Source organism: Meleagris gallopavo, chromosome 5, assembly GCF_905368555.1.
Source record: "Meleagris gallopavo chromosome 5, MGAL_WU_HG_1.1, whole genome shotgun sequence".
Lineage (NCBI taxonomy): Eukaryota > Metazoa > Chordata > Aves > Galliformes > Phasianidae > Meleagris > Meleagris gallopavo.
The window spans coordinates 28,146,812-28,164,500 of NC_139408.1; the positions used below are offsets into that span (position 1 = coordinate 28,146,812).

Below are 17,689 nucleotides of genomic sequence, written 5' to 3' on the forward strand. Positions count from 1 at the left end.
TGGGATACACAAAGCCCTCCTCTAGTTAAGCTCCAGGCATTTCTTCTTTCTATCACTTCTTCACCTATCTTTCTCTACAGCAGTATGACTACTCCAGTTATTCTTCTCTGAATGCTTGTTTATTTTTTATTTTGATAGTATATTGAATGAGGAAACCAACTGAATCTAGATTAGATGCATTTTCCCCTTGTGGAGCATGCAAAATCTGCTCAAACTCAAGCTGCCTATTTTCATTAAATTAAGAGACTGTGCACCGACCATACATTGTGTTTTTATTATCTTGTTACATTTGGGTTTGAATGTAACCTTTTAGCAGCAGAACATCACTACCAAGAAGTTCATTCACATAGCAGAGCACCCAGCTTCAATCTCCAAAAAAGGCTAATAGGTTATAAAACTTCCATCATCTAAGAAAATAAATCATTATTACAATAATAAAGCAGGAAATACACACAAATTAAGCAGAAACACCAATGTCTTCTTTTTACGACTAAGGGGAATCATCAATTATACAGGCTGCTCAAGGTTAACAAGGAGCCACATTTTCAAACATTCTGCAGTAAATCCAGAGGAAACCCAGCTGGAACTACCACCAGAACATAGACATCTGACTTTTGAAATCATTCTCAGTCTTCTCTTCCTGCCTCTTATGCTCTGCATAACATCTGTACCAAAGGTCACACCTAAATGATTCATATTCTGAAGGTGAGCAATATGCTTCATGTAATGCCGCAGGCCAAATTCAGGTGCTTCACTGTAATGTTTTCCTCAGGTACAGAAATTAATTGGATCCCTGTGAGTCCCACCAGGAGAGAGATCCACTATGGAACTCCACAAGACATGGGACTGAATGCTACCAAATAATGAAGATTTGTTTTTTTCTCCTGAGCCTCTGTTTGTACAGATTAAAGGAGAACTTAAGAACCTAAGAATAGCATGAAACAAATGTAATTGGTCATGGTGCATGCACAAAAGGTGCTTACTTCATTCCTACCCTTGAATTCATTTTCACAACATATTTTGAAAGGTAAGTCAACCTGAAGTTATTCCATGAAAACTGGGGTATAACGTAGGGCTGCAGAATGAGTCTAGACCCAAACCATGTCTTGTATTTCTGATTTAAGCCACCAGTTTGAAGGACCACAGAAAAATGCAGGTTCTTTTCTATTTCACATATAATGGAGAGAAAGGGCAAGGGTAAAGGAGAAGGAGATGGAATTACTACCTTTATATAACCAGGTCTCCTAATGCTACTGTTACGTTATAAATAAGATTCTAAATTCCAACCTATACTAGAACACAGTGTCTATATTCATCCACACTGAAACATGAGTTAATCTCATTTTAAAATGTTTAAGATACGACAAGTAGCAATCTTGAAATAATGCTTTATAGCTATATACCATGAAACTCATTGACTGACCCGCGCATGCGCTCAGTTTATTGCAGTTGAAGGAAAACAGGAACTAGTATTGGGAAACAGAATTCTCATGCAAATCCATCTCACTTTGTGCTGTATGGTGCAAGACATACTTGGTCTTGCTTTGTCTCAGCTGACGTGCTATATCTTCTAACTACTCAACTATGACTGTAAGCACTTCTGTTATCATGTCTCCAACGGTATAGATGAGTGATTCCCAACAAATATACCTGAAGGGATTTTGGATTACAAACTGTACTTAAAAGATTTGAAGTCATATCACACCTTCAGAAAGAAACCACAACAAAGCAGCAAAACTTGGTATTCTACCATCTCAGCAATTAGAAAAGGAGGGACAAAGATTCTCTTAAGCTGATATATAGAAGCCTTCGAATGCTCCTGCTGACAGTTTTCAACCCTTTCGTAGTCTAGATCAAGTGATTACATCTGTCATTCAGCTTGAAACCTCCGTAAACATGTACAGACTCTGCACCATTGTTTTACTGAGAGATTTATCTTTCAATTAAAAAGTCATTAAAATTTGGCTGGATGTTAAATGTCACTACTTCCCACTTGTTGAAATACAGCAATCAAGATCAGTACAGGTTGACATGTTATCATGAAATCTAACTGCTCCATATACCACTACAGCTCTGCATCATGTAGAAACAATCACAATATCATTTCCCCTAATGGTTAATATCATTTGTTCCAGGCCCTGTAATGATGGTGCACTTCCTCAAAGCACTGACATGCCTACTCCATTATTACTGGGAGCAGTTACCAGAAACATGAACACAGTCCAAGCACAAGAAAGAAATCCCATTATCTTAGGCAGGATTTTTTTTTTTCTTCTCTCTTACATATATCAATAGGAATTATAAAGGTGCCTGCTTTTTTTGGCAGTTACTGCTTAGCTATCCTGTAGTGAAAATGCTACATATTACCCTGGCTCCTACCAGGTTAAGGATGAGTTCTTTTCTCACCTTCCATACCTTCCAGTGCATACGAGCCTTTTAATCTTTTTTTTTTTTTTTTTTTTTTAAGATTTCCTGAAGCTGAAGAAATAACTCAAAGGCAGAGAACAGACTGAAGGAAGAGAAAGCTTCCCACAGTGTCACTGACTTGGATCACAGGGTCTATGCTGGGGTAGTTTTTTAGGAGAAAACTGAGATATGAAGTCCAGCAGCACAATAAAGGACTAGAAAGAAACAACTCCACCTGTTCCATTACACTTCACATGAACTGGAATCAATGAGTTGAGCAAGTTGATTGACTCCTACACAAAGTCACAGACACCCAGGGCTCAGACCTAAATGCACATCTCTGTAGCTCTGCTATCCCAGCATGGAGGGAAAATGGCATTGGGCCTGGCAACAGTACCATCACATAGAAGGTGGCAATTTATATTTGAAGTAAAAACAGATACAAATCTCACTATATCTCCCTGCCCCATCATGACAGTAGAGGGCAAAAGACGTATTTGAATACTTCACTATCAAGATAAACCAAAAAATAGAGAACTCTATTACCTTTTCAGGTATGTGTTTTAGTCCTCAGAGTTCACACAACCGCATCAGCCTTGGGTAACATACCTCTGGTATGCATGGATGTGGATTAATTGTTGGAATTCAATGCCAGGTTACCTGGGAAGTATCTCTAGTGTTATTTGTACTCGTAGATTTTTTGCAAATTTAAAATCCACTAACCTTGACAGGATCTACATAAGAGGTCATAGTTAAAAGATCTTTCTCCCTCTGTCCTACAAATTGTACTCAAGTTACATAAACAGGCCTAGAGATCTCCACACGTCCAAATTATTCCATAATGATAACAAAAATGACAAAAGTAATGTTTTCAATAACTATTCCCAAATATTTGGGTCTCAGAAAGCCAGGGTGGATTCTTATTAAAAAGATAAGATATTAATTTATGAATTTTATCATTTAAGATAGTTTCATTTTTTAAATAACAGTAGTGTTTCACTGATACAAGTGAAACCACCTCCTCTATCATAAAAAATTGTGTAAATCAGCCTACAACAGAGAGTATGCAGTTAAAATATTAGAGGCTTAAAGCATGTCAAAGCACTATACTTTTATTTGAATTCATATAAATCTGGAGTACTACATGACTTATTCTGCATTTTTTTTAAAGCTACAAGGAAGAAGTGTTTTAGAAGCTTATTTAACAGCTGCTCTATTCATAAGCTCACAATTCCTGCAAAACAGCAATGTTTGGATTCTCCAGAATATTCTTTTTTATTTTTATTAAGTCACCTGTAGGTCCATTTTTAAATGCATAGTATACACATAAATCAATAAATTAAAAAAAAAAATAATAAAACCAAACAACAGCCTCTCATCTCTGGGGCTCCCTCACTTCTCTTGACAATTCCTTCACTGTTTTCTCCCCATTCAGCACCAGGACTGAAAAAGGGGATTTGAAGGAAGGGTAGTAGTAAACAACAGAACTGATCTTACTCTGAGGTGAACAGCAGGTCAACTTACTATTTTCCCTATGAAAGTAGCTTGAAAAACTAAAAAGAAAACAAACAAAAACAAAGAAAAACAACAAAACAACAACAACAAAAAAAAACGCACCAACAACACAACCAACAAAAAAGTGGCAAAAAATATATCCCACACCTTTTAAACCAAGGCTTGAAGGGTAAGATGCTTCAACAACCTGATAGATGAATGGGCAGGGCAAAGCAACCAAAGAAGCCAAACATTCTAATTTAAAATGTTCTGCCTGTAGACTGAAGTCTCATGATCACAAGTAGGAAAATTTTGTGGGTGGGAGATATTATGGTACTTCTGTTCAACATCTTAAAAGAATTCAAGATCACAGCAACAAAGATGAAAAGGTCAGACTAAACTAAACTCATTGCTCACACTGTGCATTAACAATGTGCAAGCGTATGACAAACTGCTTGATGAACACAAATGGCAGAAGACTGAATGGTGGCCTCCCCAGAGTTAGCATGAGTTTACAGACAATTTTAAACAAAAAATAATTCTGACTTTTTCAAATAAACATTTGAAGGTGCCAGCTGAGACTGAAGAAGCCTGAGACAGATGTTTTTTGCCTTACATTTTGCACATGGTTGGAGGATTCTGTTCTCATTCATGCCAACACACTCCTGATCTTCTTCCAAGAAAGGTGGGGCTCATCTTTGATGTCTGCAAGAGGAAGTGTGAGCTTGCAGCTGACAGATATATTAACAGGATAGGCAGTGGTGGACTAGAAAGGACATCAAGTAGGTCATACTATCCTATCTCTTTGTGCCACAGAACAATATGCTTAATTTTGGTAAATTTGGGCTTTCCAAGACTAACACTTGTGAAACACAGAAACATCACCTGCCAGCTAGCACTCAAACAGACTGCCCGTGAATTCATTTCTAAAGAATCTCTATATTAGGTAAAATCCAGTCATGTGAACTTTGCAGAAATAAAAATAATACAGTTACAGTCACAAAAAACGGCTTAATCCTCTAGCCTAATACAGCTTAAACCTCTCTCATTATTAGAGAGATGATTATTTAAATAATTATTTAGGGCACATTCTGAAGTCTAGTGATAGTCATGGAATGGTCTGACATCTCCACAATTAAAAATAATCTTAAGGCATCTCAAACTTGTCTTTTACTAGAACAGTTAAAAAGCTAATCCACAAAGCAAGCATAAAAAGCAAATAGCAGCATTCACATCATGCTCAATCAAGTCTATCCCCTATGATAACAGAGTTTGCCACGTAAGAACAGTATGTCTAATAAATATAAGTTTGTCTTTCAGAAAAGAAGTTAGAGACTTCTGTGTCTGAACCTTTTGAAGTGGCAGAGAAACATACCAAACTTCAGAGGATAACCTGGCAAACACGTAAAGGCCAAATGAATGCAAGGACTCAGTCCATAGCTACAGAAACTTTCCTATTTTATTCAACATTAATTTGCAACAAACTAAGCATTGTTTTTCTGTCTTAAGGTAGAAGTATGCACAGATCTGGGCATTTAGCTGAATATAACCATTTCCTACAAGAAATACCAACAAGCACAGTTCAACAACTCTTACATTGCTACTTAAGTGCAGGAGATTTCACACTGCTTTTATAAAGCCTTTATTGTTCTCATAAACATCTAACGTTTTTAGGACAAGTTTTCATATGTTAGATTCTGATTTTAAAGAAGACAAATTTTGAGCCTGAAACAGCTTGACAATGTCCTTTCAGCTTGCTCATCAGATTAACCTTCTGTCACACATCAAATGAACAGCTTCCTTGATTCCTTGCCTAATCTAACACGTAACCCACAAAATTCCCTTCTAAAGCATGATCAGAAGCAAAACCAAAAGCTACTGTAAACATTTCATTTCTTTCTAACATTACATTCAATTTGAAATTTTCATTTCTGCCTCTCAGAAAGATCACCCTTTTAGCAAACCATTTTCAGCGAAGGACTGATTTCAGACAGGATTAAAACAACATATTAGACATATACAAACCAAGAGGTCTGATTTGCTTACAGAACTAATAACGTGTTACGGGTCCTTTCACATCTAGGTCACTGGTTCAAACTCAGCTTAAGTTAGTGATGAGTGAAAAGGAAGAATGAGGTAAGAACACAGTCATGAATCTGGCGTCTATTTCTGACTGCAACATATTTGCTTTGTGTGCATGGACTACTCACCTAACTACTCTTTCCTTGCAAAATAGAAATAAATATTATGGATGTCAGACCAACTCTGGGAGACAATTAGTCAACGTGTAACATATTTGTACCAAGAAAGAAATCATACATTTGAAAAAATGATGCCTTTCCCTTCCAAATCTAGTTACCAAATTTCAACTCTCTGACAGAGATAGGGAGTGAAATTCAAGCAATGAAATTGAGAGATGCTTTATCAATGGATGGAGCCAACAAAACTCACAAGCACAATTTCAAAATTATTTAATGAGCCGTGTTTTGCCCAGGCTCTTGTTGACAAAATTATGAAGAGAACACGTCAGTCAGTGTCAAAGCATTACAGTGGAGTTATTTGCTGCTCTTTGACTTTCCATTTAATATATCTTCAACGTCTTCCTCTCATCTACTGAGCTGCAGAAATAATGGCAGCTTTTACTACTGCTACTGAGCCTTTCTGACATTAAGTCAGACAAGCTTGACAGGGCTGCCGTGATCAGCCAGAACAAAGATGAGCTGACTAGAGCCACCGGGAAGCTCAACGAAGAGAGAAAGAGAGGAAATAAAAAACCATATTACACAAAGAAGAATTTCAACATTCAATTATCACGCCTTTGCAGGAAGATGAGCATTGCTTATCATCACACATTTAGGCCTACAATTGAACATAACTCTAAGTAACAAGCTCCTCTGTATCAGTCCCTAATTGAGGGCACTCTGGCTACTCCAGTGGGAAGAGTCGAAATTACAGCATTACATTACATGAAGACGTAAAGCAGTACATGGTATCACACAAAAAACTCTTATTACATTTACACAACATTGAGACTTGCAGTTTGAGGCACTGGGTTTGAAAAACAGGACAAGCATAATAGAAGTGGCAGGAATGAGCATTTGCTGCCCTTCCTTTGTGTTCAGTTGTTTCTCTTTGGAATCACAAATAATCATTAAAAAAATTAAGTTTGTGGCCTAGCCTGTGCATTAACTCTACTTACAGTCCAGAAGGAGAAAAATAACATCTTAAATATATGCAAATGAAAGTAGAATGTCAAGTAGCACATTATTACAAATGAACACAGCTTGAAAATTTGTTCCAGGCCCCTAGGAAAGGGCCAGTTAATAGTTGTTTTGTTTCATGGGTTTTTTGTTTGTTTTGTTTTTTTAATTTTCAAAGTAATTGAAAAATAACTTGTTCCCTTTATTTTATGTTAGGCTTGATAACCTGACTCTCACAGACCTCTATACATCATACTGAAGACTGCAACTTACAATATGGGTTTGTATCACTATAGAGTTTCAGTTCTAATAGGAGCAATCTCTTACCTTCAGACAGGGACAAATCGTAAGCTGGAGACACTAGGTCTGCTGGGATTGCAAGGCCATTGCTCAACGATGTGGTAATCTGATTCGTCAAGATAACCTGCAAACAGACAAGCAGAGATAGGAAGGGAAATTAATCTTTATAGATCTAGGAAGGCAGAGAGCAGCCCAGGAAGGACTGGAATGCTTCAGGCACAGGCGCAGCATTCAGACAATTCCCTACTCTGACCCTCAACTGTTTTGGACCTCTATGTGGCTGCCATTTCTGCATGTACAACTGGTCTTTGCTTAGCTGATCGATAGAAGTTACAGAAAAAATAGTATGTAGTGTTTTTTGCTGTAAAGAATCAAGATGATTCTCATACTTGCATCAAAAACAGTCTCCACTCTGACAAACTCTCTGTGAAACGGCCTGTTTTCAGTTGTATCTGACAGGAGAAAGGGAAATTGGAATCCTTGTCTTAGTTTCAGATGGGACACAGTACCTTTTCTTCATCGTGTCTGGTAAAATGCTATATTTCAGTTTTAGGAGAAAAACAGTGTTGGTAACACACCGATGTTTCCAGTTGTTGCCGTACAGAGCCAACTGTATTTTAATTTTCTACTGCTCTACCAACAAAAGGGGGCAAAACTTGCTGGGAGGAAGCAGAATAAGGATATTTGATTTAAACTGGCCAGAGAGATATTCCATACCATATGACATCACGTGGAAGGAAAGTTTTGAAAGGGGTGGGAGTTCAGCTTTTTCCCTTCTGCTGCTCAGGGGCTAGTTGGGCATCAGTCACAGAATCACAGAATTGTAGGGGTTGGAAGGGACCTCTAGAGATCATCGAGACCAACACCCCTGCCAAAGCAGGTTCCCTACACCAGGTCGCACAGGTAGGCGTCCAGGTGAGATTTGAATATCTCCAGAGAAGGAGACTCCACAACCTCCCTGGGCGGCCTGTTCCAGTGCTCTGTCACCCTCACCGTGAAGAAGTTCTTACGCACATTCGTGCGAAACTTCCTATGCTGCAGCTTATGTCCGTTTCCCCTCATCCTGTCTCCACATACCACTGAAAAGAGACTGGCCTCACCGCTATGGCCGCCACACCTCAGATATTTATAAACCTGGATCAGGTCCCCTCTCAGTCTTCTTTTCTCAAGGCTAAACAGACCCAGTTCACTTAGCCTTTCTTCATAGGGGAGATGCTCCAGGCCCTTCACCATCTTTGTGGCCCTTCGCTGGACTCTTTCCAAGAGATCCCTGTCTTTTTTGTACTGGGGAGCCCAGAATTGGACACAGTACTCCAGATGAGGCCTTACCAGGGCAGAGTAGAGGGGGAGGATCACCTCCCTCGACCTGCTGGACACGCTCTTTTTAATGCACCCCAGAATGCCATTGGCCTTTTTGGCCACGAGGGCACACTGCTGGCTCATAGCCAACCTGTTGTCCACCAGGACGCCCAGGTCCCTCTCTGCAGAGCTCCTCTCCAGCAGTTCATCCCTCAGCCTGTATTGGTGCATGCAATTATTCCTCCCTAGGTGTAAGACCCTACACTTGCTTTTGCTGAACCTCATCCGGTTTCTTACTGCCCAGCTCTCCAGCCTGTCCAGGTCTCGCTGAATGGCAGCACAGCCTTCAGGCGTGTCAGCCAATCCTCCCAACTTCGTATCATCAGCAAACTTGCTGAGGGTGGCCACTATCCCCTCATCAAGGTCATTGATGAAGATGTTGAACAAGATTGGACCCAGCAGAGACCCCTGGGGGACACCACTGGTTACAGGTCTCCAGCCAGACTCTGCACCACCAACGACGACCCTCTGCACTCTGCCAGTCAGCCAGTTCTCAACCCACCTCACTGTCCACTCGTCTATCCCACACTTCCTCAGCTTTGTTATAAGGATGTCGTGGGAGACAGTATCAAATGCCTTTCTAAAATCAAGGTAGACTACATCTACCGCTCTTCCCCCATCCACCCAGCATGTGATAGCATCATAGAAGGCCACCAAGTTGGTCGAGCACGACCTCCCCTTGGTGAACCCATGCTGACTATTCTTGATAACCTCCTTTTCTCCCAGTTGTCTGGAGATGGTATCCAGCACAAGCTGTTCCATCACCTTTCCAGGGACAGAGGTGAGGCTGACAGGCCTATAATTACCCAGATCTTCCTTCTTGCCCTTTTGAAGACCGGAGTGACATTGGCTATCCTCCAGCCTTCAGGGACCTCCCCTGTTATCCAAGACCTCTCAAAAATGATGCAGAGCGGTTCAGAGAAGCACCATCTCCCCACCCCTCTCCAAGCCTTTGAACTCCACTGTCTCCATCCACCAAGTTTTGTTCGGAGCCTCGAACTGCCCCCTCAGACCCAGTGGTCCTCATTTTGTCCCCTTCCCCCTGTCAGCAGGCAGTGGATCACTTGTTATGAAAAGTCATCTCTATATAGTCATAACTATTATCCTTTTCATTGTATCTATCTTAGTAAATAGCTATATCTCAATCCAAAGGTTCTACTTTGTTTTCCAATTATGTCTCCCATTCCATTGGGAAGGGGAAGGTGAGTGAACAACTGTGTGCTGCTGAGCCACCTGCCAGGTTAAACCACAACAATCCTACATGCTACTGGATGTGGTTTCATGATGCTATTGGAATAATTTAATAGCTTGATACTGCTAAAAGGAAGACAAGTTTCTCTCCTCTTTCCTCCATTGCATCTCCCTCCCTCTGATCATGCCTTCCTCCTGCTTTCTAACACTAAGTAGTATGACATGACACTATTTTCCCTTTCTAATGATCTCACATAAGCTCTTGTCAGACCACAGTCACAGCCACAGTGGTGGCACTGCATCCTTGCTAGCCAGCACAATGTGAGCTACCAGAGATGTGATGGAGTCTGCACAGCCTTTTCCAAGGCTGCCACTCTTCTTCCCCACTCATTTCAGCCCACCCATCTCTGTTTGGTAGCAGGCATGGTGCTGCCCAAGACCTTTACAGACTGCATCAGTCAGGACTAAATTGAAAAGCTTCATGTCAAGTCTTGATCTACTCAAAGGAGTTCAGGACCATCAGAGTCCCACAGTAATATCTATCGTGCTCTTCTGCCACAGACTGCAAGCTCTGCTGGAACATCAGCTGGTTACCACCACCCTTCCCAGGCTAACCATAGGTTGCACCATTGGGACAGGACATTTATGACCACTGCAGTGAATGCACACATGGTGAGTAACAGCCTTATTTGGTCTGGCACCTAGGCCAAGGTTCTTAAGGTATATCTTGCAATACTGCCAAACACACAAGAAACTGATTCAAGGCAAATGAAATAAGCGGGCAGCTAAGAGCAGAGAAAGATAAAGAATGGGATGCAAGCCTTATCCTTTTAAATAGATCACAGCTGCTTGTTTTTACCGTGTCACAAAATCTGAAGCCATAGGGGCTATTCTGGCAGCCAAGCATACAGTGCAATATTACATAGAACTGAAAGCTTTTCACAATAAGTACTAAGAAATGTGCTGAAACAGAGCACACTAACAAAAACCTCCATCACATACATACTGGCAGGATAAAAGCCTTTCACTGGCACACTTTTGCATTATCCACAAGTGTCAAAAGCTCTGTAAGCAATGTAGTCATCCCAAACCTGTGCCAAGATAATCTTATACTGTATCATCATGTATTTTATTTATGTATCACATACTGAAGAAAAGCTACCATATTTAAAGTTCATTCTTAAGACACAAAAAGACTGAAACAACTTAAGCGGACTTTTTGTTGCTCACCTTCAAAGAAAACTAATTCTAGACACTTGAAAAATCAAAATAAAAAATGAATGAGACAAATTCAGCAGCTTTTTTTTTTTAAATCTTTCAGATGTTTTTGTTTCCTCTTCACCTGGGATCTCCACAGCTCTGTTAGCTGTAGGACTGTATATTTTTTCACCCTTTATGTTTAACTCTGGTTACACTTCTGAATGTACTTTTCAACTTCTGATATGTCCTTCAATAAGCATTCAACACTAACAATATCCTAGACACCTGTTTAAAAAGTGACTTTAAAAAGGCGCAGTCCTAGCCAAGTAAATGCTCCTCTCTCGCTTGTTTTGAGGATGGGAATTAAGTGTAATCTTAGTTCCATGACTTCACTGATAGCAACATACTGCTTAAACATATGTTTAAATACTATCTTGAAAATGAACACCCTCTGAGATGAAGCCATATGCTTGTATAGAATGCTTATTTTGGAATTAACTAAAAATTATTATTCCCTTCTGCAAGTTGGCAGAGCCAGCAGAATCATTCAGCTCTCCTGGAAGTACAAATCAAGAGGCTGTTAGCTAAGCACTTAACGTGGCATTAAATTTTGTCACACTTCTGCAGCCTCATTTACTGCAAAATTCTTCCATCAGGTGCAGCTGTGCATTCCTGTATTATCAACCAATATTTATTTCTGTGCATACAATATAAAGCAGTTTGAATCTCATTCTGCAGGTATGCACAGTGCTCCAAGCACTCACTGACTCAAGCACAAACTACAAGCTAAAAGAAGAAAAGCAGACCCCTATTCATCTCCATCTCTAAATTAAAAAAAAGGTAGGATGCTCTAATTTAGGAGAATTTCCTTGGATACATACATCTTCTAATAAAGGCTCATATCTCCAATGACAGAATCATTACTGGAAATTGCAAAGGTTTATTTAATTTTTCCTAGATTAAAAATTTCATCAATGATACTTTGGCATGCAAAGCTGTATGTTTTCAGCTCCTACAGACATTGTTTGAAGTCCTGAGTGTTCATATCACAGGACTCTACTATCGCATCTAAAGAATATGTTAACTTTTCCCCAAACTCTCTTTCATCAATCTAAAAGATGTACTTTAATTCCATTATTTTGAAATGGATATATGAATACCATTTGAGATGGAAGGAAATATATTCAGAGAATTTTTAAAAAGTCTGGGTATGATGGGGAGAAAATAGACAAGTAGACAAAAGAGATATAAAGTGCAAAAGCTGTGTGACTTCTTTGTGGGTATAGTTTTAAATTAAAGGAAGACTGATTTATATTAAACATAAGGAAGAAATTATTTGCTCATTGGGCAGGTGAAGCACTGTCACAGCTGCCCAGAGAAGCTCTGGACACCCCATGCCTTGAAGCACTCAAGGCCAGGTTGGATGGGGCCCCGTGCAGCCTCAGCTGGTGAAAGGCAGCCCTGCCCACAGCACTGGGTTGTGATTGGAAGGTCTTTAAGGCCTCTTCCAACCCAAGCCATTCCATGATTACTTGTATTTCAAAGAAGAACAATGAGTACTCAGTTCTGATTGTAATATCTCCATATTTCACAAATAACTCATGTTGGAAGAATGAATGTTAGAATATTTTCCTTCAATCTGCTAGAGGTCACATTTGAAAGAAACCACCTCTTCATGCAAAACAGTGCCTAGAAACAGCCTGGGGTCACAAGTCCAAGCAGATTTACTAGAAAGCGTGCCTTGCACTGAATGAACAGTAGCACTTCCTCAACTTTTCCTTGGAGATCTGCCATTGAAGTACAGATCAGATATACCCTGCTTAGTACAGGAGACTTGCCAAATCCATAGCCTAGGTAGGTAAGAAGGAGTTGCCCCAGTCGCAGTTTCTTTCCACAGATAGTGGACATCATTACCAGCCAAGTATAGCTTCCACTTGAGAGGCTCAATGCCCATCATGTGTTTGTTTTCTTCCAGCAGAATACTCAACAATAAGAAAGCTGCTACACAACGTTTTAATGTTAGCACACTAAAATGCATAGTATTTTAATAGCGGCTTCTGTTCTCAGCTTCAATCAGTGGAACAAAATATTTTTATTACCAGAGGTACTTTCATTTCTTTTGCCTCTAACAGTTACCAAAATCATTACATCTCTCTGCACATCACTGTGTCCTCCCATGTGCAACAGTAAGTTACTGCTTCCTGTTACCCTGGCAACAAATGAAGAACATGGGACTTCTTCAGACCATGACTGTACATGAAAACAAAAATTCAGCTAGTTTGTTCAGTAACACTGGAAATTTGCTTCAGTTAGTTTCCAAGGAAAGTCAATAAATCTTTTGACCCTTCAGTCTATTCACTTGTAGCTGGTGAAACGAATGAAGAGAAACACAAAGGGATAGAGAGAATGCGTTTTCAAGTTCCTAATTTTAGACAGCTTTAAAAAAGGCCTGCTTCTCTGATTATCTCCCTCATCTTTATAGGAAGGGAAATGAGAAATCCTCTAGGAAAGCAGTGGTCATGTTCTAAGACTCTAATTCAAAGATTAATCCATGGTGAAAATAACATCTTCCTCCGGTGGTGTGATTTCAGCACAATGCCAATTTCAATGTCAATCTTCTGGAAATATAATAGAAAAATGAAAACACTTATTTAAGGTATGTGAGCTCCCAGCATCAATATTTGTTGGGAATAGTGTCGTTCCTGCATATGCTGAAAACTTCTGCAGGTCCTGGGATAGAGTTGGCCTAGGAATTGAAATATGATTGCTTTACATGGAAGAATAAGCAAACTATTTTCTGTTTGATTATTTATACAGTACACTTTTTCAAGTACTCCTCCTCCTGCCCTTCCTAGGACCACACTGCAACTACTAAATCTGACTTTGTCATCCCTGTAAATCCCATTGAGTAAATAAGTCATTTTCTGTAAACTTTGTGGTCTCGGCCTCCTTGTTAGTTTATTGCAAAATTAAAGGGAGCGCAGTGCAGAACTATTAATCAGTTACCAGCAAAGGTATAAGGTCTTTTGGAATGTACCAAGAGAGGAGGAAGAAAAAACAACTTCTCATGAAATGGCTATTTGTTAAAAGAATTGAGCAGAATTCCCCATTTTTCAAGCAACACTATTTAGGAAAACACCTATTAAAGTCTTCCTATTGAGTTGTAGGAGTAAGCACACGAAGACTTGCAATAAACTCAAACTACTCTACCGTTATTAGTCACGTATTTTGTGGTTTTCACTGTACTCAACGTCTGTAGAGAACTGAAGAATGACAGCCAGTAGGGCTGGGGTGCTGACTCAGCATGCTGGAGGAGAAAGAAAGGAAGTTTTACTGCTCCCCAGCGATTTTTCACACCAGTCCTTAGGAAGGAACCTCTCCCTTTCCCTGAAGCATAGAGCTTTTAGTGAGGCACTGAGGAACAGGTCAAAACAATGGTGCAGTGTGTAGGCCAGTGGAGGGAAAGCACATCAAACAACACCACAAAGCCAGATGGGGCAGGCAACAAGCCTGGAAACAGAAAAAGAGAACAGTGAGCAAACTTGAGTGAAGGGAGCACACTTCAAAACAGCTGTGAGAACCACAGCTCTCTCCTTAGGAACCTGCTGCAGCTCCCTGAGACCAGCATAAGTCTAACCAGAGGAAGAACTCTAAATTACCAGTTTGTCAAATTAGCAGGGTACTTGTAATATTCAACTAGGCTACTTATTGAATTAGTTTTTTTCTTTGGTTCCTTTTTCATCAGGGAGATGTTTTTCAGCATCACTACTATTTGCTACAAGAGTTGTTCAGAGTTCCTAATGAACTCAGCAGGACTTGTAAAAAATATTCACAAGGGTGAAACCTCTTATAAAACTGAGCATTTTTAGTGAAATCAGGTAGAAAGAGGCAAAGCCTGAACTGCAACACTGAGGTTCCTACACAAAATGAAAGTTTTCAAGAGAAAACGTCAAGTGCAGTGCTGCTCAGCAGGGGCTCATCCCAAAGGAAAACTAGCTTCCCTGATGAAAAGTATTCACACTACTGCAACTGACAGTCCTGAGCTCCAGAACCAAACCAAGCATATTTACATCACAACTATTACTACAAATATTACTATTAGTACATCTTTTGACTCATACAAAGTATATATACTCATACAAAGAAAAATTCCAACTTCTTATCTTCTGAAATTTAAGCAAATCACCACATCAAATCACTACTCTTTCAAGTAGAAGTCCCATGCTCCCAAGTTGATCTAATCTTCAGCCTCATCACACTGAGTTTCTGTAGGGATGAACGAAGACAACATCAAGCATGCTACGAGACAAGTCATCACAAGCAAAAAAAACCAACCCTTGTAACATACAAAATTAATATGCTCAAAATCAAATGCTGCTTCTGACACTTGGTCAAGACCTAAATAACAAAGGTATTTACCTATTGTTCTAAAATGTTTGTGGGCTAACAAAGAAAGCACAACATAAACAACAGACAAGTGCTCACATTTAGTAATTGTTGCTAATGCAAATCAATTGAAACAAGAGTCACATTTATATACGACAGAGACGTAGGCTGGAATGGTGATACTCATGTTAGATGGATGTTTTCAGATAGGAAGGCACGGTAACTACCCTCACTAAAGGCAAAGAGAAGGTCTTTATGCTGAAAGCTGTTACAATTTGTATTCTCAACCAACGTCAACAGAATTTGGCACAACTCCCTGAGTAACAGACATATACACACAAATAAACCACCAATAAACTAACGAGAAACACTTCCTAATCCAATAAGCAATCTAGCAAAAAGCAATGGCCTTGCCTCAGTGTTATTTCATCTGTTCCTATTTTCATGTTCATCACATCCAGGGAAAAAAAGTTGATTAAGCAGACCAACAGCATGAAAACATGAAAGCAATGATTCTCTAGAAGATTCACAAGCACCTTTTAGAAGAAAGAAGATTAGAGACCTGTTGCACAAGACACATTGCCGCTAGCTGCACATTAGAGCTCCTTGGACAGGACTTCCAGCTCCTGCTTTGCCAGGTATCTCTACCCAAACTTCTTTTTCCTCCCTCAGTAAGGCAATTCACAGCAGCAGTAGTAATTTTATAGGCACTGGATTTCATTGAGTATAAATAGGAGTTGGAAGAAACTGAGGAATCTTTCAGAAACTGGCCACTGTATTTACGTCCAATTTATTCTGCTTTGCATAGGAAAAGTACAAAGTTATGCAAGTCTCCTTCTGGAGAAGTGTGTATTCACATCTCACCAATTGCTTAAAAATTATCATAATAAATTGATAAAATTTCCACCAGGAGAAAAAAAGAAACAAAACAAAAGCATGCTGTTCTCAAGCAGCTACATGCCTTTAAGTAGAAACAGCTACCACCCAGAGATAGCCTGAGGTCTTTAGCCTTTCCTCCTCTGGGAACAAGGAAGGCAGCCAACACAAATGTAACCTTCAAAATCTGCACTGCTGCACCCTTGTGCTGCCCTGCTCCATGAAAAGGGTTTGTGTGCCCGGAAGGCCTTCACATCCCGTACTGTGTGCTGCCTCAGCCTGTGGAGACCTGTCTGCATGTGTAAGCCATCCCCCAAGAAGAAATGCCACCCTCCTTCAAGCCCTGCCAACAGCCCAGAGCTCCAGTTAGTTTCAACAGGCCTTGATGTTCCTCCGCCCTCCCCTGCAGCCTCTGCGTAACGACAGCTCTCTGAATTCAACTTACTCCTTCACCAAGTCAGCTATCTACCTCGGTAAAAGCCTCTGGCTGATTCTAGCTGAGCTGGAGTACATTGCAGGAAAACAACTACAGACGGATCTTACAGCCAAGACCTGCTTCACTCTCCAAACAGCAAACAGCACAGCTTAAAAGCGAATGTCTTACCAAAAAAAAAATAAATAAATAAAATCTGAACTCACTCTTAGATCACACAGTGTTCTCAGCAAAAGGGCTTTTTGTTGTTTTGTTTGTTTCTGATAGACAGGAGTAAACAGCATTGTCCCAAATGTAGTGCCTCACTTCTGCTCTGCCAGACCGCCATGCTCCAGGCTGAGAGAAGAGCTAGACACAACCCCTGCTCCTTATTAGAACTGCAAGAAAGTCAGAATCTACACTTCCTTTTTCCTCAGTAAAAAACACAGTTTAGTTCATTCATACTTGCTAGCATCCTCAACAGCTGCTAATGGTCCTTGCTTTTTTGCTGAACAAGTGCAGATCTTAGGCCACACACCTCCCGTACTTGCTTCAGTGCCTCAAATTTACACAGTCCTTCCTAAGTTCAGTGACATTAAATCTCAATACCTTCATGGGAATGAACATGTTGTTATCCCTGTTTGCTGATGTAGAGACAAACGTTCAGAAAGAGAGTGAACTTACTAAAGGTATCACCAATCATTACCACCACTCCTAAACCCTGGATCCACGAGGTGGATACAAAGGCCCCACACTCAAATGAACATTTCAGGACACCTCAGAGAGAGCTAATATCTATCTAGCAAGCTATGTATTTATAATCCCTTCTATATTTAGCTTTTATCTATTTTCTGTACCTTTCTGT

General features: G+C 40.0%; 1 protein-coding gene across 11 annotated transcripts in view; it reads right to left on the minus strand.

Annotated features, from left to right (window-relative positions):
* The window catches only part of RAD51B (RAD51 paralog B), a 381,459-nt gene that overhangs the window by 186,472 nt on the left and 177,298 nt on the right, over positions 1-17,689 (minus strand). For all 11 annotated transcript variants that reach the window (XR_014883552.1, XR_014883553.1, XM_019615648.3 and 8 more), the window contains exon 8: positions 7,428-7,524. Coding sequence is in view for 9 of the 11 variants with exons in the window: in XM_019615648.3 (XP_019471193.2) it covers positions 7,428-7,524 (97 nt within the window). In the remaining 2 variants the exon portion in view is untranslated. The remainder of the gene's footprint in view (positions 1-7,427; positions 7,525-17,689) is intronic.